Source organism: Callithrix jacchus, chromosome X, assembly GCF_049354715.1.
Source record: "Callithrix jacchus isolate 240 chromosome X, calJac240_pri, whole genome shotgun sequence".
Classification (NCBI taxonomy): domain Eukaryota; kingdom Metazoa; phylum Chordata; class Mammalia; order Primates; family Cebidae; genus Callithrix; species Callithrix jacchus.
In genome coordinates, this window is record NC_133524.1 from 99,177,364 (window position 1) to 99,204,213 (window position 26,850).

Consider the following 26,850-nt stretch of genomic DNA (forward strand, 5'->3'; position numbering starts at 1 on the left):
TACATGGTGACCAAGTGGGATTTATTGTTGCAATACAAGTATGGTTCAGCATATAAAAATCAAGTAATGTAATGAACTACATTAACAGAATGGGGGGAAAGTGCGCATAATTATCTCGATTTAGAAAAAGCACTTCACAAAAGTTATACCCTTTTACAATTGAAAACACTCAATAAACTAAGAATAGAAGGAAATCATATTAATATAATAAAAGCCATATATGAAAAACCCATGAATAAAATCATACTCAATGGTGAAAGACTGAAAGCTTTTCCTCAAAGACCGGAATAAGAAAGGAATGCCACTCATGCCACTTCTATTCAACACAGAGATAATAATGTCTGAATCAAATGGATTTTGCAGGGATTTGATGTAACAGGCAACATCATTCTTTACCGTGAAAAGAAACAGATCCTAGGGGTGACAGGGGTGGACAAGTTCACAGAACAACTGGCCCATTTGGAAGGATAAGAGTCAGCTCTGTGAGTTGGGCTTTGGCTTCTCAGCCCCAGCCAGATCTCCTGATTCAGTCATAGGGACGCACACCTATTGGAACAAAAATACAGGGAAGAAGATGAGGCTGAAGATTATGACACTTAAGGATTTCTTATTAGGGCTTTATTTTCAGGATCCTAGGTCAGTGTGTATGAGGGCCTTCTCTGGGATCTTGCTCTTAACCAAGAGGAAGTGCAGGAGAGAGTTGGGAGATCAGCGGAGTTGGAAGCCCAAAGTTCCACCCCTAGGCCACCCAGCCCCTCCTCACTTGGTCTGAATTCCTAGACCTCACCTTGGGTGGTGCAAGAACTGGAACAGCTCTGCTGTAGTCCTGCTGGTTGTTATGAAGGCACCTATGGTGGAGGAAGGACAGGTAACATCCATTAGGGTCTAAGTGGAGACACTCTGACAACACAATGCCATTTCTTAATCTATGCAACAGAAACATGTCAGCATTTACTGGAATTTATTGCAGCAGAAGGAACCCTGTGACATAGTGTGTCATGGGGGGAAAAAATCCAGAAAAGCCAAATGTCTACCAACAAAGGAACAGGATCCAATGAACTGTAAAAGGAAAATAAATCTTGGGGTCCCAAAATCACTAAGCTAAAGGGAAAAGCCAAGCTGGGAACTGGGTCATGCAAACCTGCCTCCACTTTTGGTTCCTAAATAAGATGGCTACAAAATGAAAAGCTATTCACCTCCCCCATATTTTGTCCACAAGGAAATTCCTTGTGAGCTGCAAGATCTTTACTGTAAGGTGTTTCTGTTAAAATTGCACCATGATAACGTAAATTGATGGCTTATCTTTATAGGTGCAGTCACCCCCCTGTCCACCAGACACAAATGCATATCTGATTGTTCCCTCACCCCATTTGTCTATGTCATCCTACAAAAAAAATGCAGATTCACTGAGCCAAAGACTCAATTTGAGCCCTTATATAAAAAATACACAATTTTTTTGAGCCCTTATATAAAAAATTGTGTATTTCTCAATATCATACCCTTTCCCCTTTAAGTTTGGAGCCCTTAAAATCATCTTTAAAAGGCATAGACCTTAACTTTGGCAAATAAACCTCCTAAAATGATTGAGACTTTTCTTGTCGTTTTTCTAGATTGACAGAATTCAGAGAAGTACTGTACATCTGTTCAATATAACTAGGTAGCTGAATATGTACCAAGAGGGAAATGTACAGTGTGATACTGAGTGAAATAAATAAGCAAAACCAACTACCTGAAAGTTCCTACTATTCACTCCCCTGCTCCTCCCAGCTCATACCAATCATTAGTCACCATACACACTCAGCACTCACTTTTGAGAACACTGGAAGTTCATCCCAGACTGGGCAGAGAAACCCTTCACCATTTTCTTCTGCTCCTGGGAGAAGGCAGGCATGGAGCTGGAGAAGGGTGTGGGCACTAGGGTGAACAAGGCACTCTGGGTCCTTTGGTGGCTGGTACCCCGCAAAAAGAGCTCATCATTCAGGATGCATAAACTTGAGAAAAAATGGGCCATCAGGTAGCCGGAGAGAGAGACATCCATCTCCCTACCCCCAACAAAAATCTTTTTCCTCCTGTTCAGCAACCCAATTACTTTGATACCACTACTGTGCCTGCCTCGTAGCTTTTTGGCTGGTACCCTCTAACTCTCCCACAGAGCCCACCTTTGAAAAGATTGCCTACATGCTTCACCAGTTTTGTAGGTTTACCTACAATCTAAGGATGGTTTTGCACTCACATTTGCCCTTTACAATAGCCCAAGGGAGTGGACAGTGTAATCACCATTTTCAAAGGAAGATTCTGAACTACAAAGAGGTCATATGACTTGACTAAAGTCACATAGTGAGTATTGCATCAGTAGAAAACTCATGCTCTGACTCCAGAGCTCATACTTTTTTCTTTTTCAAGACAGGGTCTCACTCTGTCACCCAGGCTGGAGTGCAGTGGTGATCTCAGCTCACTGCAGCCTCAACCTCCTGGGCTCAAGAGATCCTTCCACCTCAACCTCCTGAATGGCAGGATCATAGATGCACACCAGCAAACCCAGCTAATTTTTAAATTTTTTGTAGAGACAGTGTCTCACTGTGTTGCCTTGGCTGGTCTCAAACTCCCAGCCTCAAGCAATCCTCCCACCTTCAGCTTCCTAGAATACTGGGATTACAGGTATGAGCCACTGCACCTGCCCACACTCTTAACTACTAGACTAGACTGTCGGTTTTTTACAACACTGAGAACAACCCGAGGACTGAATCACCACATTCCCACACCACCGGCGCCAGGCTGGGATGGGTGCTCCCACCCACAGCACAGCACTAACCTGGAACTGCTACCAGGGGTAGTGATGAAGGTCCGGGTGAAGGCGAGAACAGAACCCTGAGACTGTCCTTCCACTTCAAAGACAACAAACACCACCACCTTAGAGTTGTACAGGCTTTACATGCTCACACGGTGATCCCCAGTCAGAGTCTCGCTTGACACTCACACAGAATGGGGGGTAGACCAGGACAACTGTTCACATGGAGTCAGGAGGACATGGCAGGAATGGGGAGGGCAACAACGGGAACAATCTGCTCCCAGTGATAGGGCCCCTATCATGTGTGGGGCCCCGTGAAAACCACAAGTTCACTTGATTCCTATTTCACAGTAGCCCAAGAGATGGGTTATTGTTGGTCCGATTTTGCAAATGAGGCAACTGAAGGGTTAAGTAACCAGCACAAGTTCACAGGGTAGGAACCTGGGATGAGAGCTGTCAAACTCCACAGTCTGTGTCCTTAAAGCACGCCTGAGCTGAGCAGGGCAGACAGGCATGGACCTAGTTCAGACCAGGGTGGTTTGCGGGCACAGTGGGGGTGGGAAAACGTGGAGGGAAGAACAGGAGGGAAAGGGACAAAATCAGGGAAGCTGGGAGAGTTCTGAGAGGGAGCCCAGCCGGCGGCGGGAAGCAGCGGGGATCTGGGGAGGGGACTCTACAGACACTCACCTTCCTTGAACACCCCATTGACAGAAAAGCAGAGCATCCATTCCTGAAAAGGAAGAGCTCAGGTGCTCAGGATCCTCATTAACCTCCTTACCCACCTCTGGCTCTCTGGGCCTGCCCGAGGGAGGAAGCAGTTACTCACCGTCTGGTACCACATGTCCACCAGGATGGAGCTGAGGTCATGCTGAGTTTTGGGCAATGCACTGAGGAAGTCCACAATGTCACGTTTTGTGTGCTTCAGCAACTGTCCCCGAAGGTCTATAGAGGAGAGGAGAAGCACAGGTTGGGGGGCTGCCACACCCTGACCCTTGGCCCCTTTGATTCTTCCCGTCACACCCCCTTACCCTGCCCAGTCTTCTCCATCACACACTTACAGGGGTCTTGGAGCATTTTTATATTCCTGTTATCCTTGAAGTACTTGAACAAGATACTCCTAGGAGAAAAAGAGGAGCAGGAGTGGGTAGTCTGGCCAGTGCGGGCATTTCCAGGAGCTGATATCTTTCTGCAGGGGAGTCACACAGACCTGGACAAGGGTCTGAGCTGTGATACTCACAGGGCTGAGTCCCCATGGTTGAAGGAAATGCTCAGGGAGAAGCAGGCCTCATTATGGTAAGCACCGAGGAGACCCCGTCGATCTCCAGAGTCATAGATCAAGTAATACCTGTTGGGGACCAATGAGGCTATGCTATCTCTGTGGCCTAGGTGCCAAATGAGACTTGAAAGTCCCACTGTGGACAGACGTGTACTTGGGTAACCTCATCTGACCTAGCCCTCTGTTTCCTCAGAATCCCAGGGATACTTACTGCTGCAGGAATTGCAGGACCAGATTCTTCAGCATCTCAGATCCAAAGAAGCTTCCCTGGAATAGAGTCCCCAGGACCAATAGATGGTACCCCCCACTTCCTCATGCACCACCCTGCTGGATCCTCTCTTCTCACCTTACAGGTTGGTAACCTCTTGTGGGCTTCAAGACCACATAGAGTTGGTCCAGGTGACTGCTGGCCATCCTGGGGAAGGCAAGAGGAAGTCAATAGTGCAAAGCAGGGAGGTGGCACTGCATAATTAGGGAAAAGGATAGACCCAGGAGAGGAGGAGATCAGAGATCAGGTGTGAAAGCATTCTGGAATTTACATGGGCAAGACTACAGTTGGGATTGCCGCCACCTGAAGCCTGTTGTGAATTTGTGTGAAGAAGACTGTCAAGTTTCTACATGGGTCTATATCACCTTCCCCACCTCCCTTGAGGTTTAAGGGTTAGATCAAATAATGTAACTTGGACAATAGCTAAAGGGGTTTCAGGCAGTTGGGGGCAGCATCAGTGCCAATTAGAAAAGTCAATGATCAAGGAATACACTTACCAAGCATAATAATTTGGGGAACAATTCCAGGATGGAGCTGCCGAAAATCAAAACAAAATAGACAACAGTAAGTGAAACTGTGGAGCTGTCCTCCTCATGGGAGCAATCATACTTACATCAGAGACACAGCACTGTGTGTCCACCTACACTCTGGAGTCCCTGACCCTGCAGCCCTGGGCACACTGGGAGCCCAGTTTTCATGACTTTTTTCCCCTCCCTCTCTCCTTACCTCCTTCCTTCCCTTCCTCACCTTTGTCCAAGTCCCCATGGAAGGCTCCTTAGGGAGCAGGAAATGGGGTGGGAACCCAGGGCTCTGCTACCTCACTGGCTGCCCATCAACCTGCCTGGCCTGGCCCTGGCCAAGAGCAGGTAAGCCCTTAGGGATGGCCCAGGGTGCTGGGACAGGGAGGTGAGTGAGTCTGGGCTCAGGAGGCAGGAAGGGAAAGGTGGGGGGATGACAGTAGAAATGGGGTGAAGGTAGGGGTGGGAGAGACGGGGGAGACATAGGAGATGAGAGACAAAGGAGAAGCAGGATGCAAAGCAAAGGGAAGGGAAAGATGCTCTACTGTGGGGGTGGACTTCAGGGAGGAAGAGAGGAGAAAAGGGCTCCCCTGCTGCAGCCCTTTCCCTCATGGCCCCCTGGCTGGCCCTGGGGACCGAGGCAGGAAAGGAAAACATGTACCTATTGGGCTGGGGCCCACTGGATGCATCTGGAGCCTTTCTCACCTGTCTGAGCTCAGTCTGAGCTGGGCATGGGAGACAGAGCAGCCACGGGGACAGGAGACTTTCTCCCAGGAGGAGTGAAGGGTCAGGCCCCAGCTCAGCATGGGGTTCAGAGTCTGTGGACCCTCTCTTCCGACCACTGCATTCTCTTCTGATGGTCCCTGGCACCTGTGCCCCAATGTGCTGGTGCCTTGACCAAGGAACGCTACCTGTCTCGGGCTCCTCTGAGGGCCCAGACAGGTCTATGTGAGGTATGGAGGGAAGGAGTGGCAGTGCCCCGAGAGACCTGTCCTTCTGTCTCCTCAACCTCCTCTGCCCACTGCCTCAGGAAGGTGGCCCACTTATGGTCTTCTGACTCAGAAAACCCAGGTTTCTCCCCAGGGAGGGCCCAGCTCCTGGCATTGGGCCAGAGGAAGAGATGGCATGAGAGCAGCCACCCAGAGCCTCGGCCCTCAGCATGGGGCAGGGAAGATCCCATGCTAGCTCAGAACAGGTGCAGGAAACTTTTTGGAGCAAGAGAAGGAGAATTCCCTTGGGACATGGGAGAGAAATCCCGTTTCAGCATGGAGGCAGGAAGACCTGCCTTAGCATGAAGACCTGGGCTGGGAGACTCTTCTTGCTCCAAGGCACCAGCATCAGAATATTGCTGGTCCTGGGGAGGTGGGGGAGCCCTCCTTCCTGGAGCGCTCTCACAGAGGGCATGCTGGAATAGGCTGGGTGGATACAGGCAGGAAATGCCACCCAGAGCAGGTGAAAAGGGGAGCATGTCAGAGGAAGGAAAGGAGACCTCTAAGCACAGATGAGTGAGTGACACAGAGAGAGACATGGGGCGATGGGGAAGGAGAGGGTCGGTCCTCCCAGAGGACCAGGACTGCCTCCTCCTGCAGAAGGGCAGTATCAAGCACAGGGAGGGCCCTAGGTGGTGACAGAGGGTACAACTGACTTTATGTTGCTGGAGTTATTCAGGAAGGTGGTGCACACTGGGCTTCTGTCCACACACTTCTCTCCTGGCTCTATCCCTTTCCACTTGTCCATCTCCCCTGAAGACATCACCTGTAATTATGCAGAAGAACCACATAGACCCAGGAAAGAGCAGCTGGAGGGCCCTACACCCTCAGTCTCCCCACTTGCCAACAAATCTACTGCCTTGCCTCTTGTCACTACCCTAATGAACCCTCCTCCCACTTTTCTTCAAAGAAATATCTGAGTATTACACTTCATTTCATTTTTCAAGAAATTCAGGGTGTTGATGTTGGGGGCCTTCGGCATAATGCCAAGCATCTGATAGGGTTTGTTGTTGCTTGAGTTCAAGGGCAAAAGCTATGGTGAGCAATGAGTTAAGATTTAAGAGTGAAGGGCCCCAACAGGGGATATCTTAGACCCATTAGCCTCCCAGCTAATCTTTTCCACTTTCACCCTCAATCCCAGCATGAGCCTCACCTTAGGTATGTTCTCTTCATGGGCATGCAGGGAGGCAGCCACGCCCTTTCTAGGATTCGGTGCCATTTTAGTATCACAGGTCATAAAGTCTCCAGGAAGCAGAGAGGAGAAAACCAGAAGGCAGGGAGGGACCCGGCTGGTACAGCAACAGTACTGACCCCTCCCCAAGTTGCCATCCCTAACTTTCCATCTCACACAGACACCTCTGCCCTCATCTGCCATAGAATCACTGTTCTCAGCCATACCTGAGTAAATGGGGAGTTTCTGGATATCAAGAGCTTGTTGTTGGTTCACGGCCAGCTGCAGAGTTAGAGATGGGATTCAGAGGCTCTGAAGCTGAGGTGGTGAAGGGGGCAATAGATGGGCAAGAAGCTGTGGGTCTGGCTTTGTGTAAACAACTTGCCCTGAGTCTGTATTACCTTTACCTGCTCCACCTTTTCCGGCTTTAGCTCCCTCTGCACAGAGTGGGGTATACCATCAGGGCAGACAAAGATTGATATCTGCAGAGAGCCCAAGAGGGGCCGGGTAAACACTAGGAACTCTGAGCCCCAAGATCAAGCAAGACTTCACCCTTGCCCTGCACTCTCGCTCAATGCTAGCCCTAGTCATTCATTTGACACACCTTTTCATTATCCTCATCCCAAATCTTGCCACTGACATTCTTCAGTGCAGAGGCGATGCTGGCATTCTCCACATAGAAGGTGGCATTCATTTTTTCATAGTGAAACTACAGAGAGAGTGGCGAGAGAAATAAAATATGAGGCCAGAGTCTCTGCTCATCCAGTCCCCTACCTATCCTGTTCTTTCTTGTCTCCCTCACAGTCCTTTCTTACCTCAACTGGGATGAAGGATACACTGCATTTGTTCTGAATCAAATTCAGCAGCCATTTCTCATCGTATTTTATGCCGAATGGAATCTGGAAGTGAAAGAAAGAATGAGTGAGGAAAGAAGACTGACATAATAGAATTAAACATTAAAATTGGACCCAAACATGTTCATTTCAGACTTTAAAATAATTTAAGATAGGACAACATCCATTATTGCTAACTTACGTATTTCATTATTATTTCATTCATTATTTCTAACATCTACTATTTCTAACCACACATGGATTGCCTAAATACCCTTCCTTATTATTCAAAGTTTTCTTAAAATAATTTAAGATGTTTAAAATAAGTTTTCTTTAATAAAGTCCCACAAGAGTCTACCTAAAGCAGACCAAGGCCTGCCCCTTTGACAAAGACCCCACTGATTCAACCCCCCGTACACTTAGTTTGAGCCAAACTGAAGCATCTGGTGTGGAGATACTCTGTCTCCTTAGCATTCATTTCCTCCTTTGATTGTAAACGACCTCTTCCATTCTGTCTGCAATCAGTCCATTCTGTTTACATTACTTCTCAGAATTTACTCTTAGATGATCTAGGATGTTAACTCCTAGTAATAAAGGACAAATTACAAACTTTCCTGCCCTTACAAAAGTATCTAGTATCTACACAAATCCAACACAACTCCCCCGTTCTCCTTCTGAACATTAGATCCATTTTGCCAGGACACTCACTGTGATCTTGAACCAGCTCCCTAAGGTCCCATGAGGCCTGTTCACCTCCACTCTTCTCTGAGGTTTTTGCTCTCTCTCCATGTTGACATGGGTTTGGTCTTGTTTAAGAAAACTGCCTCTCCGATGAAAGGGTGAAATGGCATAGGGAGTGCTGTGAGCAAGTGGAGAAAAGATAGTTCACATATGCTCAGAAAGTGTTTTATATACATTTGCTCCATTGATGCCAGGGATATAATGAAGTTTGCCCAACCATCAATTGAGTTCTGTCATTCCTTCTCTCTGTCAGGTTGGAAAGAATGACATATTCAGCTACAGGGTTATGTATTTCACTGGCTGGTACATTCCAGCCATGCTGACTGGTCACTTACTATCTTACTGGAGATTCCATGTGTGCACCCTGCATTGCTGCATCTCCATCTTGCTGCTGATGGGATGAAGAATGCATGCCAAGACTGACTGGTTGAGACACATTGCTAAATCTCCTTTGGTACATATCCAAACATCTTGCTCTTCTTCGAACAACTTGATCACTGTGACCTTAAATTGAGAATGGCACATCAACACCTAGAATGCCAGAAAAAAACCTTGGGAAAATATAATGAATAATGAAAAAATTCACTGATATTCATTCATTTATTTAGAGTCAGGGTCTGGCTCTATTACTTAGGCTGTAGTGCAGTGGTTTAATCACTGCTCACTGCAGCCTTGTCCTCCGTGGCTCAAGAGATCCTCCCACCTCAGCCTCTCAAGTAGCTGGGACTATAGGCACATGCCACCAAATCTGGCTAAATTTTTTTTTTTTTTTAGAAATGGGGTCTCCCTGTGTTGCCCAGGCTAGCGATTTCTATAATCTACAAAGAAATATATCACAGTGCCAAAAAAGTTGAAAGACTTTACTGTGGTTTCATTTCCTGGGAGATGATAGTTGGGGAACATTCACAACCAAGGAAAAAATGAGCACAGCAGAAAGGGTTTGGGTTTACGTGATACTAATCTATAATGATAGTCTTTGCTCTGCCTTTTTCAGGCTGGGGAGCCTGGGACAGGTTGCTTATCATCTCTAACCCTCAATTCCCACCTCTACTTGGAGAATTAAAAAATCTACCCTAAAAGTTTGCTATTATGGTTCAAGGGTCAAAGGTTCCCTGCCTCAAAGAAGAATCAGATAAATGAAAACATTGCTGAAGAAAATATCCAGAATGAATCTTGGAGAGACATAATTATGGAAATTAATTACCAAAAGAGTGAAAGAGAGAATTTAAAAAATGTGATAGGCCAGTCATGGTGGCTCACACCTGTAGTCTCACCACTGTGGGAGGCTGAGGCAGGCAGATCACTTAAGATTAGGAGTTCGAGACCAGCCTGACCAACAGGGAGAAATCCCGTCTCTACTAAAAATACCAAATTAGGGTGCATGCCCCATAATCTCAGCTACTCGGGAGGCTGAGGCAGGAGAATTGCTTGAACCCAGGAGGTGGAGGTTGCAGTGAGCCAAGATTATGCCACTGCACTCCAGCCTGGGCAACAAGAGCAATACTCTGTCTCAAAAAAAAAAAATGTGGTTAGCATATCTAACACAAGTTCCAAACCCAGAAATAAGGAGAGGGAACAGTAGAGAAGTGTTTAAAGAATTCCTGGTTAAAAAGTTTCCAAAAGCAACAAAACATTAAGTCAGTATAAAAATATTAATAGACTGGCCATGGAGGTTCATGCCTATAATCCCAACACTTTGGGAGACTGAGGTGGGAGGACTGTGTGAGCCCAAGAGTCGAGACCAGCCTGGGGAATACAGTGACACCCTGTCTCTACAAAAAAAAAAATTTTTAATTGGCCAGGTATGGTGGCATGTGCCTGTAGTCCCAGCTATTTGGGAGGCCAAGGTGGAAGGATCACTTGAGACAGGGAGGACAAGGCTGCTTTGGGCCATGATCAAGCCACTGCATTTCAGCCTGGATGACAGAGCAAGACTCCATCTCAAAAAATAATAGGAAACAATATATGCTTTAAGGAAAAACATTTCAGGGGTGAGTCACCTAAGGTCAGGAGTTTGAGACCAGTCTGGCCAACATGGTGAAACCCCATCTCTACTAAAAATACAATAATTAGCCAGGTGTGGTAGTGTGCTTCTGTAATCCCAGCTATTTGAGAGGCTGAGGCAGGAGAATTGTTGGAACCCAGGAGATGGAGGTTGCAGTGAGCCAAGATCATGCCATTGCACTCCAGCCTGGGTGACAATAGTGAGACTCCATCTCAAAAAAAAGAAAATAACTAATTCACACTGGATTAGTATAGGACAAGGATATATATATTGCTAAAAAAAAAAGAAAGAAAGGAAAAGAAAAACTACACATGGAACATTCCATAATAAGTCATATGCTGGGCCATAAAGCAAGCCTTGACAAACTTCTGCTGTAGGGGTGGGGGGTAATGCAATGTACCTTGAATGGTTGATGTTAAGATTAAAGATGTATTCCCTGCCCTGATACCACCTCTAGTGTACATCCAAGGAATGTTAATTTTTACCAACCTCTGCCCCAGGTGACCCTCCTCATACCTCAAACCCAGGCCCTGAGAAGACTACAAGATTCAGGCCTGGGTCCTTGTCACTGCCCACCACCATCTAAAGGGAGACTGGCTGGGTGTCCTATGGGTTGGGGTAAGGTGGGGAAGGAGGCTCAGTCCCTTTTGCCCCGTAGAGACCTCAGACTCCAGCCTCATGCTGGCCAACTCACCCATGATGTGTCCTGAAGGCAGCGATGTTTTACCAGTGTCCTCACAGGGCTCTCTTGAGGAGAATCTGTGTGGCCTGGAGATGGGAGTTTGGAGAAGATTGAGGAGGGCTGCTGAGGAAGGCAAGAGCAAGTCCCAAGTCACTTCTTCAGGCCTTGGGACAAAATGGAGTCCTTACAGCAAGTTCCATCCCCAAGCATAAAGAGGCGTGTCCTAGGAGTCTGAGGAGAATTAACTTCCTGTTCTTACTGCCCTCTAAGTTTTCTACCAGCGGACACCCTGGGAGCTGTTTCTAATGTAACCGCTCCTGCAAAGGTGGTTGGCAATAATCTCAATCATGAGGCCTAGAACCCAGATACTTATTGAAACAAACACAAAGAACTCAGTTTGCTGGTCACCTCCAGTGCATTACATTGTATTCATTTACTTTATTCTGCAGACTCAGAGAACTCTGAGTGCCTATTGTAGCCCAAGCTTTGTACTTGCTATTTTCTCCATGTATTCCTCACAAGATGACTCTGAACTCAGAATCACCAACTTCCTGAAGTTGCTGAGCTTTAGTGAGGTATAGGAGCTTGTCTGGAATGATTCAGATGTTACCTGGAGAAACAAAGTGGAAATGAGAACCATGGAATGGTGGGTGACCCTTCTATGCACAGTTTTTCTAAACTCTTATAATATTTGGGGTTTTGCTTAAGTTAGGGCAAAGTAAGAGAATGTTCTGAAAACACTTGTGTGGCTGGAATTAACTGTAGCCCATCCTAGAGAAAGAAAACAAAAAACAGACCAGGAAGATATAAGTCAATAGCAAAAGTTTAGTGGGTCACTGTAATGAAAGTAGAAAAAAGTCAAGTCTAGATGGATACTCCTAATGATTAGAGCCAGAAATGTAGCTCTTAAAGTCTCAGGCCAGAGATCGGGAATAAAGTAGGAACCCCTCTGTGGGCTAGGGCATCAGCCAGAACTTTCTGGAATTTTTCACCACTTTGTTACAGTAGGTAGCTAGTCAGGCATAAGTGGGGCAGGAGAGAGCTCTCCTCACCCGCCAGGAATTTCAGGTGACCGTCAAGTAATGGCCTAGCAGTTGTCACACTGCTTCTCTGAAATAATAGCTAATCTCAGCCAGCACCAGGAAGAGGCAGTTTCCCAATAGATAAAAACATCTTATTGGCAGCTTCCAATAAGATCTCAGGAACTGAATGAGTGGGCTCAAGCATTCCTTTCTTTCTTTTTCTTTCCTGCTCTAAAGCTTTTAAATAAATTTCCACTACTGCTCTGAAACTTCCCTTGGTCTCCTTTTCTGCCTTATGTACTTCAGTTGAATTCTTTCTTCTGAGGAGGCAAGACCTGAGGTTGCTGCAGACCCATACATATTTGAATATTTACCACCAGTAACATATTTTGGTGCCATGTGACTCAGATACCTTGTGCCAGTAACACATTGTCTGGAGTCCCTTCTTGGAGCTCAATGCCCTGAGAGAGAAAGTCTAGCCCCTGAGTAAGCTGAAGAAATATCTGCATATGACAGTGTGTGAACATTTGAGGTGAAAAGAGTGTAACACAGAAAAAGCATACACCTACACAAACTGTGAAGTCATGAGTTTAAATCTGTATTATTCTTGGTTTTATTTTTGGTTTTGAGACAGAGTTTTTCTCTGTCACCCAGACTGGAGTATAGTGGTGCAATCTCGGCTCACTGCAACCTTCTCCTTCCAGGTTCAAACAATTCCCAAGCCTCCCAAGTAGTTGGGATTACAGGTGTGCATCACGATGCCCAGCTAATTATTGTATTTTTTAATAGAGAAGGGGTTTCAACATGTTGGCCAGGCTGGTCTTAAACTCCTGACCTCAAGTGATCCACCTGCCTCGGCCTCCCAAAGTGCTGGGATTGCAGGCATGAGCCATCACACCCAGCCTAAATCTTTATATTTTTATAAAACAATATTATGTGAAAATTTTTATAAAATGGTAAATGCTATGGTTCGAATGTTTGTGTTTCTCCAAAATTCATGTTGAAATTTAATCCCCAATGCAACAATATTAAGAGGTAGGGTCTTCAGGAAGTAATTAGGTCATGAGCGCTCCACTGTGATAGATGGGACAAGTACCCTTACAAAAGGGCTTGAGAGTGCAAGTTCATCCTTTTTTGCCCTTTCCGCTATGTGTGGACATAGCAAAGGTGCCATCAATGAAGCAAAGAGCAAGCCTTCACCTGACACCAAATCTGCTGATGCCTTAATCTTGTACTTTCCAGCCTCCAGAACGATGAGAAATAAATTTCTACTATTTATAAATTACTCATTCTATGGCATTCTATTATTGCTGCACAAAAATAGTAAATATATGTGAAATTGTTCATCAATTTGTTATTCAATACTTTCAAGTATTTCTCAGTGAATCTCCCAATTACAAAATATTAAACACTAAAAATGTATACTTAGAAAATAAAATCATTCCATACTTTTCATTTATAAAATCCCTTCACAGTGACCTATAGATATCCAAGATATTCAATGTAATTATACAATGCAAATAGACTGGTACTTGTTTTTCAGATATGTATCACTTAATTTGTATATACATTTAAAAGATTTATTTACATGTAATACATATTCTTTATATTTTTCTACACATCTATTCCAACATACACAACTGTTAGGTAACGGATTTCCACACTGAATTTCCAAAGAATGAACCAGATCATAAAGTATTTCCTTCCTGATGTATCTGGCTAGTCTCAGATCAGCTCTGACCTCTCCTCTTAGCCCTGGCTAATGCCTCCTGTCCAAACAATGGCTTTCTATAATTTTTGTTTGACAATTCCCCCTCTTTTGGTAAGTTAGAATGTGATAAAAATTCATGGCATCAGTATTATTCTCAGTTGCCATCATTTTGGGTTTCTGGTCTCAACATGCCATTTATAGGTTACAGTGAGTGTCCTCCTCATTACTAAGACAGGATTTTTTCTTGGCCTTGACGTCCTTTGTACACAGGAAATGGAGTCTCTCATTTCACTCCACCTGTAGTCCGTGGATGGCTAAGTGTTACAGCTCAGCGAAGGGTCAGGGTGACAGTGTCCTGCACCTGCCCTTTTTGACACCCGAGTTCTTGTTCAGCATCCAGGAAAAATCCCCTTCATGAATGGAATGAAGGGTAGTGTATGCAGAAGATTTTATTGGACAATGGATGTGGCTCTCAGAGGAATGGGGAGTTGGAAAGGGGGTGGTGCATGAAGAAGGTGATCTTTCCCTGAAGCCCAGCCATCTCCAGCCAAGCTCCCCTCCAAAGCTGCACCATCTAACGTTAACCACATCTATCTGTAGTCTTTGACATTCAGCCACATGCATCCCCAATGTTCAGCAGCTTATATCCCCAACCACTTGCATCAGCCGCTTTTGCTGCTCTTTTTTTTTTTTTATTCTGCCAGCTGGTCTGGTTTTATGGGCACAGAATAAGGGGCAGGGCAGGCCAAAAAGACAATAATTTGGGCAGAAAAATGGGGTCAGCTGTTTTTATTTAGGGTCAAGGCTCCAGGTTTGAGGGTTGGTTTTAGACGGGAGCCCAGCCATTCTGTATTGTTACTATGCATTTATTTGAGTTGTTTCAGCTACAGAGACATCATTTCATGTTTGACAGATAGCTGTAAGGAAACATTTTGTGTGGTCATGTGGTGCATATCTGTAATTCCAGCAAGTCAGGAGGCTGAGGCAAGAGGATTACTTAAGTCCAGGAGTGTGAGACCAACCTGGGCAGCATAGTGAGACCTCCGTCTCAGTTAGACACCATCTCAATTAAAAAACAAACAAAAAGCTATTGTGTGGTCAATGTGTGCAAATGCTTCCATTTTTGTTTACAGAAGTATATTTTACCAAATTGCTGTAAGCTACAGATAGCTTAAAAGAAGAAAAAAAGGTTTCCTTGGCTGGGCGCAGTGTGACTCACGCCTATAATCCTAGCACTTTGGGAGGCTGAGGAGAGTGGATCACCTGAGGTCAGGAGTTCAGGAACAGCCTGGCCATCATGGTGAAACCCCATCTTAAAAAAAAAAAAAGGTTTCCTTAAATCTGGAAAAAATATTATAAGAACTAGCAAAGTATCAAATAAAGAAACCTTAAAAACCCATAACTCTTTTTCATCAGTTTGTTAAATGTGCACTCTGAATTAAGAGACCCCCCCAAACAGGCTTTGTGTGAGCAACATGGCTGTCAATCGCCTGGGTGTGGGTGGGCTGAGTCCAAAAAGAGAGTCAGCGGAGGGAAGCGGGATAGGAGTTGGTTTTATAGGTTTGAGGTATGCAGTCGAAAGTTACAGAAGTTACAGTTGAGGGCAGTTTTTTCAAGCTGGGAGGGGGTTGTAGGGTCTGGAGGCACGAGGTTGACCAAGGTCAGTTACAAAGTCCACTTGCCTTATCAGTTGAGGTGGGAATACAGAACAATAGAAGAATGTCTCAAGTTAATTAGGCACAGGGGTTAATCATTCTTCCCTTTTTCATGGTTTTCCAGTTACTTCAGACTTTCTAGTTCCAGGCTGGAGAGTCCATGCAGGTCATAGAGGTTACCATGGCAACTGTGGCACCATCAGTCAGCCTAAAAGACCTTACACAGTTCATTGTGTCTCATGTAATTCTTGCTCTAATCTTGGTCATTAGTTTCACAAACTTAATTTTTTCATTATAATTATGGAAATATAGTCTAATCATATGAACTCAAAGTTATTAAAAACCTGTACTTGTTAGAATTCTTTTCCTTCTTCCTATGAATCTCCTTGAAGCTGTGACACTTTAGGATTATAATTGCTTGTGAGATGCTTTCAAAAAGCCATCAATATAAAGCTATTAACTGTGGACATCAAGTCTGAAAATAGCCATTGTTAAAAACCTGATGAGAGTCTATTACAATAATGATGCAATTGACAAAAAGAATTTGGTTATTGCTAAATCAAAATTGTGACTGATAGCATTTACATCAGATTTCCAAGAATGTTATACAGTTTCAGAACACATATTAATAATATATCCATGTAAATATAACTCAAAGAAGATTAACCATCATTCCTTATTTAGACAGTGCTTCTCATATAAATTAACATAACAGATAAGCTGACTATCTCTTTTACAGTTACTTTCGGAAGTTCTAGGGCTTGTTACAATATCCCAAAGTTACTTAATTTTGATATTTAAGAAATTTTCCAACTATCAAAGGTCTAGAATACTTGATTAAAATAGGATCACAGTCCTTATGAAATAAAATAAAAGTGACAAAAGATTTCATAGGCACAAAGCACAATAAATTATTTTGATTAAACACAGAATCTCTGTTCCCTACGCCATTTATCTAAAAGGTAGAGAAAAACCTCTCACAATTTTCTTTTAAAAACAGCTCAATGTTCTGAGAAAACCCAATTATACCAACACAGGAGCCCAAAACCTTGCCTTCATAGTGCATTTTTTGTATTAATGCTTAATTTTTTTGCAAAACTTTGTATTATTTATAATTAGCTTCTAATTTTAGGCAACCTGATGACACATAAAATTTCTCTCATGAGATTTCCATTCCATGAACTTTCTATAATTTGCAAAATTTACTTTTGTAAGGCAGGACGCCTCATCAGGAGCCCAGACAGCCACCCAGCTCTGCACTCAACACCCAGCTCTGCACTCAGCACCCAGTTGTGCACCCAGCCGTCCAGCCAGGAATTCCAGCTGATGCAACCCTAACCAAATCTTGCATCAAAAAGCCCGCCCGACAACCCAACAACCAATAGTGGCCCAATCCCACTCCCCCAGAGCCAATCAGAGCGCCCTGCTGTTGCTTGTTACTCATAGCCACAAAAACCCCATGCCCCAGGAAGTCGGCGTGACTTCTCTGGCCCCCTTTCCCTGGACCATAGAACCTCGCCCAGGAGCTGAATAAGCTGGCATTTAATTTTCTTATACTGGCCTCAGTTTCTTCACTTTAAACTCGGCAATAACCCTTACAACTTTCCTTTTCCCTATATCATTTTGACTACACAAAGTTCTCTTAAGCAAAAGAAACAATTACTTTTTTCATCTTTCGTTACCAAAACTGCATCTTCATACTTAAAACTTCTTTTTTTTTGGGCATCTTTTACTTACTGGTTCCTTCCCTCCTTGTTTTAATCCCCTTCAGTAAAGCAAAAATAAAATTCTAAGGCCCCTCAACCATTCGAATGGACTTTTTCCTCAGTGAGAGCTCTTAGGTCACGAGGGGAAGTAGGGGTTGAATAGCCTCATTATACCTCTCCAGCATTAACATCAACATAGACTTTAAGTCTGACAAGAAATATTTTACAACCTATTCTCTCTGAAGCCTGCTAGCTAAAAGCTTCATCTGCATAGCAAAACTTTGGCCTCTGTAATCTCTTATCACGACCCAGACATTCCTTTCTACTGATCACGGGTCTTTAGACAAACTCAACCAATTGTCAATCAGAAAATGTTTAAATTTGCCTTAAATTTACCAATAGCCTGGAAGACCTCCTTGGAATTGTCCCGCCTTTCTGGACCAAACCAATTTATTTCTTAAATGTGTTTGATTGATGTCTCATGTCCCACTAAAGTGTATAAAACCAAGTCGCACCCTGATCTCCTTGGGCACAGGTTCTCAGCACCTCCAGAATAAATCTCTTTAAATATTTTACAGAGTTTGACTCTTTTTGTTGATGCTTCCTAAAGCTATACTTCGAAATATTCTTTTAAAAATCTCCAAATTAGATGAAATTTGCTCTTTTAACAAAAATATATTCTCATGTCTTTTTACAATTTCTCTTGCCAAAACACACCTTACTTTCCTTGTACACTTTGCATAAATAAATTGCTTTTCTTATTTCTAGTAGTTTTAATTATATATATATTAATTAAAATTTAAAATTCTTAGTAACCTTATTTTCTTGTGAAAATGTAGGAAGTAGACAATTTGAACTGTGTCACATGCCAATATTTAATGAATATACTGAAGAGAATCAAAATATTTCACCCCGATATATACCTATTTGACATATTTTGAGATGGCAGTCCAGACAGCCAACTGAGGCAGGAAAATAGGATCTGCATGCAGGGAACATAAGGCTGATTCACACTTCAGCTATGACAGGAAATAGCCTCTCCATAGGGTGTAGGCCAAGTAAATGACGTTGTAACATAACTTCATCTTCTTCATTTACATAGGGCATACCCCAAGTAACCAATGGAATCCTCCAGACGATATTTAAAGTCCCCAAAATTCTGTTAAAGGGGCCTTTGAGCTCCTATGCTCAGAGCAGCTCCGCACTGTGGAGTGTACTTTCATTCTCAATAAAACCCTTCATTCCTTCCTTGCTTTGTTTGTGGTTTTCTTTTAATTCCTTGTTCATGACCCATAGAACCCGGAAACCCTTCACCATTAACACGATGAGCAGAAGAAGCCTCACAAATCTATTTTCTTGTAGGAGATTTGCATCTATAAAGAATCTGCATTGATGCAGCCAAAATTTCTCTGAAGCCATTCTTTGTCCAGATCTAGGAGAGATTAACTGAGAGTCTGACACCTTAAAGGTCTATAAGAAGTATTTACTATCTATTGTTTCTTATGGCTGCTACCTATAATGTTTCATCTGCATAACAAGACAGTCTTTGCCAGCCAGGCCTCTACTTCTCTCCCTTCCATAACCTGTCTTATAGCTATAAGCTGATTTATCACCATAACCTTTTTGGCCATGCTCCAAGTCCCCATTTTTTTCTGTAACCTCAAAATAGTATATAAGCTTCTGTACTCCATGGGTGGGGGAGGCTTTGAGAAAATCACTCTGTGATTCTCTCCACGCAAGTCAATAAATGTGTGTGCCATTTCTGCTATTAATCTGCCTTTCGTGAGTTGATTTTTCAGCAAACCTTCACAGAGTGAAGGAGAGGTCTTCCTTTGGCCCCTACAGTTTATTTCATAATTTCTAGAAGCATGTACTTTCTCACAGAACAAATTTTTAAATGTTTATTAACAGACCCAAATAGATTTTGCTTCTTTATACCATACAAAAGCAAGATACCAAAGTGCATGATTAGTAATTAATGTTTTAGTATTCTAACTTATTTAGAAATAACCTGAACATTTAATGAGTATTTACTTAAGGATTTAAGTTACCAAAAAGATTTCTGAAATTATGAAGTGTTCATTTATAAACATTTATGCCTAACTTACATATTTAGTGACCTTTCTTGTGATCTATAATGTTCGTGATCCTAAATCTCTCAAAATGGAGCCACTTTTGACAAATGACTCAGCTTATAGTGAAACTACTGAGCTCTGAGTGATAAGCATATGTATGGTGGAATGAAGTGATGACACTTGCTGTGGCCAGACACTGTTGGGATGGCGAATATTTAAGTTACTGACAGCTAATCCATACAGGACTGCAGCAACTGCAGTTCTTGCCTACTAAGAAGAAAGAATTTGACTGCGGGGCATAAGGCAGAAGAAGAGACCAAGACAAGCTTTAGAGCAGGAGTAAAAATTTATTAAAAATCTCTAGAGCAGGGATGAAAGAAAGTACACCTGGAAGGGGCCCTAATGGGCAACTTGAAGAACAAGTGCAGCATTTGACCTTTTGACTTAGGGTTTTATATGCTGGCCTACTTTGGGTGTCTTGCAGCCCTTTCCCTTTATTCTTCCTTTAGGTTGAGTTACCAGCATGCACAGTGCCCTCCTTGCACTTGGGAGGTGAGCATGCACAATGCCTTTACTGGAGTTGTACACATGCACCCCTGAGGCTTTTTTCCCTTTTCCAGTGGAATGCCCCCAGAAGGTCATACTCTACCTTTTTGTCACTTAATGTGCATGCCCAGGCTCACTTGCCCAATACCTGAGATTTTATTGGAAGCTGCTGATTACCAATTTCAAGTGTTTTAATCTATTGGGAAATGGCCTCTCCCTGGCACCTGCAACCAATTGCATTTTAATGTGACAACTGCTGGATCATCTGGAAATTGCCTCTTCCTGGTGCCTGTGACCAATTATCACTTTTAGAGAGGCAGTCTGACAACTGCTGAACCACCACCTGATGGTCCAAGCAGGCCTTTAATTCTCTTCAGCTTCTAAGGCCATTTCCCCTTCAGGCTTCTACACTGCATCTCAAAAGGAGAAGTTAGAAGTTAGCCAGAGGAGGGACCAGTTGGTGCTGCACGCCAGGTCAAGAGTAAGACCCCTACTGCTAACCACAATCCCATCTATAGATCACGGATATGATATGGAGGAATCTTTCCAGAAGGCATTGTTTTTACTTAAACACCATCAGACCCCCACCTAACTCACTTTCCCCATACCTACCTCATGGGTCAAGACCCTTTCACATGTAATTTCTAGAGTTGTAAGCTCAAGACCCTTTCACATCTAAGTTCTAAAGTTGTAAGCTTTTAAAAGGGCAAGGATTTTCTTTGTTGGGGAGCTTGGTTGTTAGGCATCTCTGCCACTGCAGCTCCTGGCCAAATAAAACACCACTTCCTTCCCAATTCCGTGTTCGAGAGGGTTGTCTGCAACTGCTCCTACTTCAGCCTGACATTTGTGGTGCAGGGATGGGGAGCCCTCTCCTGCCCTGCTCATGACTGTCTAGCTACCTACTTTCACAAGACCTGACAAGAAAGTGAAGTCAAAAGGTAGCTAAAGATGATGGGTATGGATACTAGACACTCCTACAGAGGACCATAAAAACCACAAAGAAATTGACCATTACAGACACCTGCAGAAACTCTGCCCATGAGAACTCAGAGGCCTCTTTTCCATCTATTGCAGTTACTGGAAGCACTTCTGAGAGAAGAGAAGCATCCCCCCCACACACCCAATCCCAGTCAGTATGCTGGTCTCTTGAACTACTTGCTGTGTTCCTTCTCTCTGTCTCTAACAGTCTGTGTCTTTCGAATGTATTTGCATGATTGTGGTGTGTGAAAGCCTTGGAGTAAACTATGGATTTATAAGAATTTAATTGGTCACTGAGTCATTTTGAAACATTCCGCCCACCACCTACATAGGAATTTGCACAACCAGGCTGATTTGACCTGACACAAGATCATGAAAATTCTGTGAGACATTGAATAAAACTAACCACCATCTCCAGTTATCCTGTTAATAAATTTTACAGCAAAAAAATGTTAGGCATTGGCCATTTAATAAAAAATCCAGCTGAGCGGCGGTGGCTCACACCTGTAAACCCAACACTTTGTGGGGCCAAGGTGGGCAGATCACGAGGTCAGGAGACAGAGACCATCCTGGCCAACATGGTGAAACCCTGTCTCTACTAAAAATACAAAAATTATCCAGGCATGGTGGCGCATGCCTGTAATCCCAGCTACTTGGGAGGCTGAGGCAGGAGAATCATTTGAACCAGGGAGTCAGAGGTTGCAGTGAGCAGAGATGGAGCCACTGGACTTTAGCCTGGTGACAGAGGGAGGCTTTGTCTCAAAAAAAATAAAAAACAAACAAAAAAACCCCAAAAGGTAAATACATGGGTGTTTTTGCTGATCAGAAGACACAATTGTTTTTCAAATACTCTTATTTACCAAAAATGTACTGAAGTCACATAAGCTAAAAGGCATTTAAGTTCAATTTTTTGACAAAATATTTGATTTAAGCACTTTAAGTCAATCAGTTACAATCTCTTACACATTTTGGTTGAGAAATATTATATAAGCATTAACACACATAGACATGTAGAAAAAAACAGAAGCAGATTTGTTAGCTTCTTCAGCTGCCAATTTTGAAATACTTTCCCCTTTTAGACATCAATCTTTCAATCACTCATTCCAATGCCCTAAGCAATAGTTAGGCAACGCTACAATTTGCACTTCCAAAAAAATGATGACTTTCACATAAAACAAAACAATTTACAATACTTAGAACATTATAGAATCTTGGATTAATAGAAACCCTATTATTTGTCCCAAAAAAAGGCAGAGGTAAAGCTCCAGTTAAGACAAGATGGCTAGAAAAAGCATCTTAACCATAGGTAAGGCTGTTATGTAAACTAAGCCACTATCTTTCCCATTTTTAGAGTATCTAGTGGTTTAGGTGCAGAAAGGGAGACAACCTTACTAATGGGGATTTCCTTCACAGATGTAAATTTCTTTTACTAAGAGTTTCAAAATAGCCAACTAAATGTCATAAAGTTGTATTTTATTTTATATATATTTTTAGAAACAGGTTCTCTCCCTGTCACTCAGGCTGGAGTATACTGTCACCATCAAAGCTCACTGCAGCCTCAAATTCATGAGCTCAAGCAATCCTCCTACCTCAGCCTCCCAAGCAACTGGGACTACAGGTGCAGGCTACCAAGTGTGGCTAATATTTTTGTAGGGAGGGAGTCTCCCTATGTTGCCCAGGCTGGCCTTGATCTCCCGGCCTCAAGCGATCCTGCCAACTCAGCCTCCCAAAGCACTGGGATTATGGGTATGAGCCACTGAGCCCAACCAGTTGTAAAGATTTCATTTCATAGTTAGTCTTTTCAATTGAGATGTTTTGTTAATTTGATTACTGACTTCAAGGAAGAGCCCTTTAATGAACAGGACAAAGAATAACTGGTAGAAACTTAACCTGAGCATTCCTTGGGGGCCTATAAATCCTGGTGTTAACATGAAGATTATTATCAGAGGGGGTGGGCAGCCTGTTTTCGGGGGCTTTCTTGGAACTCTTTGGGGGCATTCCCTTTTTCAATGTTCTAGTTGTTTGCACAAATGGCAACAATACATTGGAAACTACTGTTTTAGGGGTCCCTTATTGGAGAGGTGCTCTGGGACAAGCCTAGAAGTCATTCTAGGTTGTTGATTGGGAATGGCTTTCAAAAGGTCATTTGAGTCTTTCTCACTTTGCCTGGACCATAAGTAGACCAGATGGAGTTTGTCAGGTTCTTGATACTGACAGAGCAGGAGCGCCATCATCTCTGACAAACACTGCCACTTTAAGTTCCAACTCCCTTTCTAGCCTCATGCATTCCAAGGAAATCACTTCTTTTCTAACTACAAGCAGCCAGAAAGAGCAGATAGTAAAACACAGATAAGACAGCTCTGGCACAGAGGGAGGTGGGAGAAAAGTCTCTTGGGTAACTGCCAAACTTCACCCTCATACAATGGGCCCCAGTAAACCAATGCGCCTTAATAAGCACATTCCTTTCCCTTCGGGTACACTAAGATAGGGAAACTAAAAGCAGACTGGGGTGGGGGGCAGTAATGCCTGCAGCTGCAGAAAGATGTATGGGAACAGACACACAACTCTCCCTCCCAGATAAGCACAACAAAGAGACGCAGAAGCAGTCCAAGACTCTGATAAACTCTCCCACCCTGGATCCTTAAAAACTCCTAGTCTGTAAGAAAGTGTGCCTCTGACCTAAATTGGCGAGACACCCTTCTCAGATTTGTTTTCTCTAAAATAAACTTTTCATGTTTCTTTCCTCTTTCTTTAATTCTTACAGATATCATTCTCAAGAGAAGACAGTTTTCCCTCTTTTATCCCTTTTTGGTCTCCCCAGACCCCACCAATTGCATTAGGTGATAGAGGTCAAGTATTATAAGGGATCATAAGTTACAATTAAGGGCCATGATGGCTCATGCCTGTAATGCTCGCACTTTGGCAGGCCAAGGCAGGTGGATCACTTGAGGTCAGGAGTTTGAGACCAGCCTGCCCAACATGGTGAAACCCCTTCTCTCTCTTTCTTTTTTAAAGATGGGGTTTCACCATATTGGTCAGTCTGGTCTTGAACTCCTGACCTCAGGTGATCCACCCACCTCAGCCTCCCAAAGTGCTGGGATTACTGGCGTGAGCCACCACGCCCGGCATGAAATCCCTTCTCTACTAAAAATATAAACATTAGCTGAGTGTGGTGGCACACACCTATAATCCCAGCTATTCTGGAGACTGAGGCATGAGAATCCCTTGAAGAACCTGGAAGGCAGAGGCTACAGTGTGCTGAGATTGTGCCATTGCACTCCAGCCTGGTCAGAGAATGAGACTGTTTAAAAAAATAAAAGTTGTTGGCCGGGCGTGGTGACTCACATATGTAATCCCAGCACTTTGGGAGGCCAAGGCTGGTGGATCACCTGAGGTTCAAGACCAGCCTGGCCAACATGGAGAAACCCATCTCTACTAAAAATAAAAAATTAGCTGGGCATGGTGGCTCATGCCTGTTCCAGCTACTCAGGAGGTTGATGCAGGAGAATTTTTGAACCCAGGAGGTGGAGGTTGCAGTGAGCCAATATAGTGCCACTGCACTCCAGCCTTGGCAACAAGAGCGAAATTTCATCTCAAAAAAAAAAAAAGTTACAATTAAGACCTTGAATTTTGTTTTGTCAGGCACAGTGACTCATGCCTGTAATCCAGTGACCTCAGGAGGATTGATAGAGCCCAGGAGTTTGAGGTTGCAGTGAGCTACGATCAGGCCGTTGTACTTCAGCATCAGCATGCTGAGTGGCTGAGCAAGACTTTGTCTCAGACTCTGGCCTGAATTCTTCAGAAAACTTTTGAAGATCTTTTGGGTTTAGGAAAATTTTAAACTATGGCCCTGCCCTCCATTTTTTGTCCAGAAAGTATAAGTAAATAGGGGACTATCTCCAGAATTTTGAAGTGGTTCTACCTTATAAGGAAATTGTTTAACTTTCCTTTTTTTCGAGAGGAAATGCAATTCAGACAGTTAGTACACTAGGAATATTCCAGGCAACATAAGTTAAAGGGGACACAAAGAGTTAGGTAAATTTTACAGTCCTTTTTATGGGGGATATCTTGGGTTTTTAGCTTTTTACTAGCTTTTCACAGTGAATCTTTTAGAAAATATTTTAGAGTCCTGTTTTGTCCTCCAGCTTTCTAAATGCCAAAAGGAATCCCATTTTCTCTGCCTTCAAGAGGCTAAGAATTCAAGTACACTTTCTTAGATGATGTTTCACATAATGGCCATCGTAATACTAGATTATCTTTAGTAAAATTTTGTCACTTTTGTAAAAATTTGTTGCTTCTGGGGCCAGAATTTTTTTTCTTTTTTTTTTTTTTTTTAAGATAGAGGGTCACTCTGTTGCCTAGACTTAAAGGCAGTAGTTCAATCATAGCTTACTGCAGCCTCGAACTCCTGTGCTCAAGGAATCCTCCAGCTTCAGCCTCCCGAGTAGCTAGGACTACAGGCATGTGCTGCCAGGTTCAGCTAATTTACTATTATTATTGTTATTTGTCTTAGAGACAGCTCGTCTCAAACTCCTGACCCCAAACAGTCCTCCCTCTTCAGCCTCACAAAGTGCTGAGATTATGAGTATGAGCCACCAAGTCCTGCCTGGGGCTAGAAATCTTATATAACTAAGACAGGTCTACTGAAATGTGAATTACTCAGATCTTTAGAAATTAGGTATCCCGTTTTTACATTGAATCTTGGGTTTCTCAGAGCCAAGATGATTTTGGCTACAGGATATTCTTGTCAAACTTAGCCAATGATTTTTTTTTTTTTTTTTGAGACGGAGTTTCACTCTTGTTACCCAGGCTGGAGTGCAATGGCGCGATCTCGGCTCACTGCAACCTCCGTCTCCTGGGTTCAAGCAATTCTCCTGCCTCAACCTCCCGGGTAGCTGGGACTACAGGCACGCGCCACCATGCCCAGCTAATTTTTGTATTTTTAGTAGAGACGGGGTTTCACCTTGTTGACCAGGATGGTCTCGATCTATTGACCTCGTGATCCACCCGCCTCGGCCTCCCAAAGTGCTGGAATTATAGGCGTGAGCCACTGCACCTGGCCGCCAATGATTTTATAGTTTCTGTCTGACCCACTTCCCTTACTAAGGCTTCCCTTACCTAAGTGCAGAAGAAAAAAACCCACATACCTGTGAATTTTGAAAGCTGGAGATCACTCCCCTGCAGCAATAACCACTCACTTCCACTACCGTCAGTTACCTTAAAACTGCAGTCCTTTCTAGCTGCAAATGTGGTGCAACCCACATTTCTGTATTACCATAATCTTGAGAAAACACATGAAACATCTCCAAACAGAGCAAAAAACTGCAGTCCTTGCCAGTAATTTGTCAGCTACTGCAAACCCTGCTCTGCAACAGAACAAACTAACCCTATGTACTCCAAAGTCAAATGCTTTCTCATAGCACAAACTAACCTTGGTATAAAAATATCAGGGATCTCAAATGCCAAAGAGAGCTGAGCTCAGACCTGAGAGGGACTTACTCAAGACTTTCAGGGTTTCATGGGGAAGACAGTTCACTTCATGATTGTCAGATCAGTCAAAAGATAAAATTACAACAAATTTCGTTTAAAGATCTCAGTTGGCTTTATTTGCAATTCTAGAATCTGGTCACACTTTATACCGTAAAATACAGTAAGTGCTCTCATGAGGTGAAGAGAAGAGGTTAACTTTATAGACAGAGACAGGCTGAAGAAAGCAGAAAGAAATAACAAAGATCATGTTAGGCATTTCAAAGATACTTTTCTCATAAGGAAGGAAGAGAGAAGTAGAACAGTAGGAAAAAAACTGATTAGTTAACCTCAGGTAACTTCAGGCTACCTTTTTGTGTGAGAATTAAAGCAGAGGGAACTTCATTATCATGCCAATTG

At 43.4% G+C, this 26,850-nt stretch overlaps 1 protein-coding gene across 14 annotated transcripts; it reads right to left on the reverse strand.

Annotated features, from left to right (window-relative positions):
* On the reverse strand, positions 1-26,347 carry NXF3 (nuclear RNA export factor 3). 14 transcript variants are annotated; one of them, XM_078363834.1, is made up of 21 exons: positions 26,112-26,347; positions 11,284-11,357; positions 8,920-9,088; positions 8,552-8,702; positions 7,826-7,909; positions 7,615-7,719; positions 7,418-7,492; positions 7,238-7,292; positions 6,993-7,081; positions 6,496-6,605; positions 4,830-4,866; positions 4,411-4,479; positions 4,276-4,331; positions 4,026-4,133; positions 3,847-3,905; positions 3,615-3,730; positions 3,476-3,518; positions 2,813-2,885; positions 1,809-1,895; positions 788-848; positions 1-546 (listed from the first exon to the last, which is right to left on the reverse strand). In XM_078363834.1, the coding sequence occupies exons 2-21, from the start codon at positions 11,285-11,287 to the stop codon at positions 475-477; spliced, it is 1,623 nt and encodes a 540-aa protein (XP_078219960.1). In that variant the 5' UTR covers positions 11,288-11,357; positions 26,112-26,347; the 3' UTR covers positions 1-474. The 14 variants fall into 14 exon arrangements, with proteins under 14 accessions (XP_078219960.1, XP_078219957.1, XP_078219959.1 ...); XM_078363831.1 differs by having other exon boundaries at positions 1,809-1,991; XM_078363833.1 differs by having other exon boundaries at positions 7,412-7,492.
* Positions 26,348-26,850: the final 503 nt, after the last annotated feature.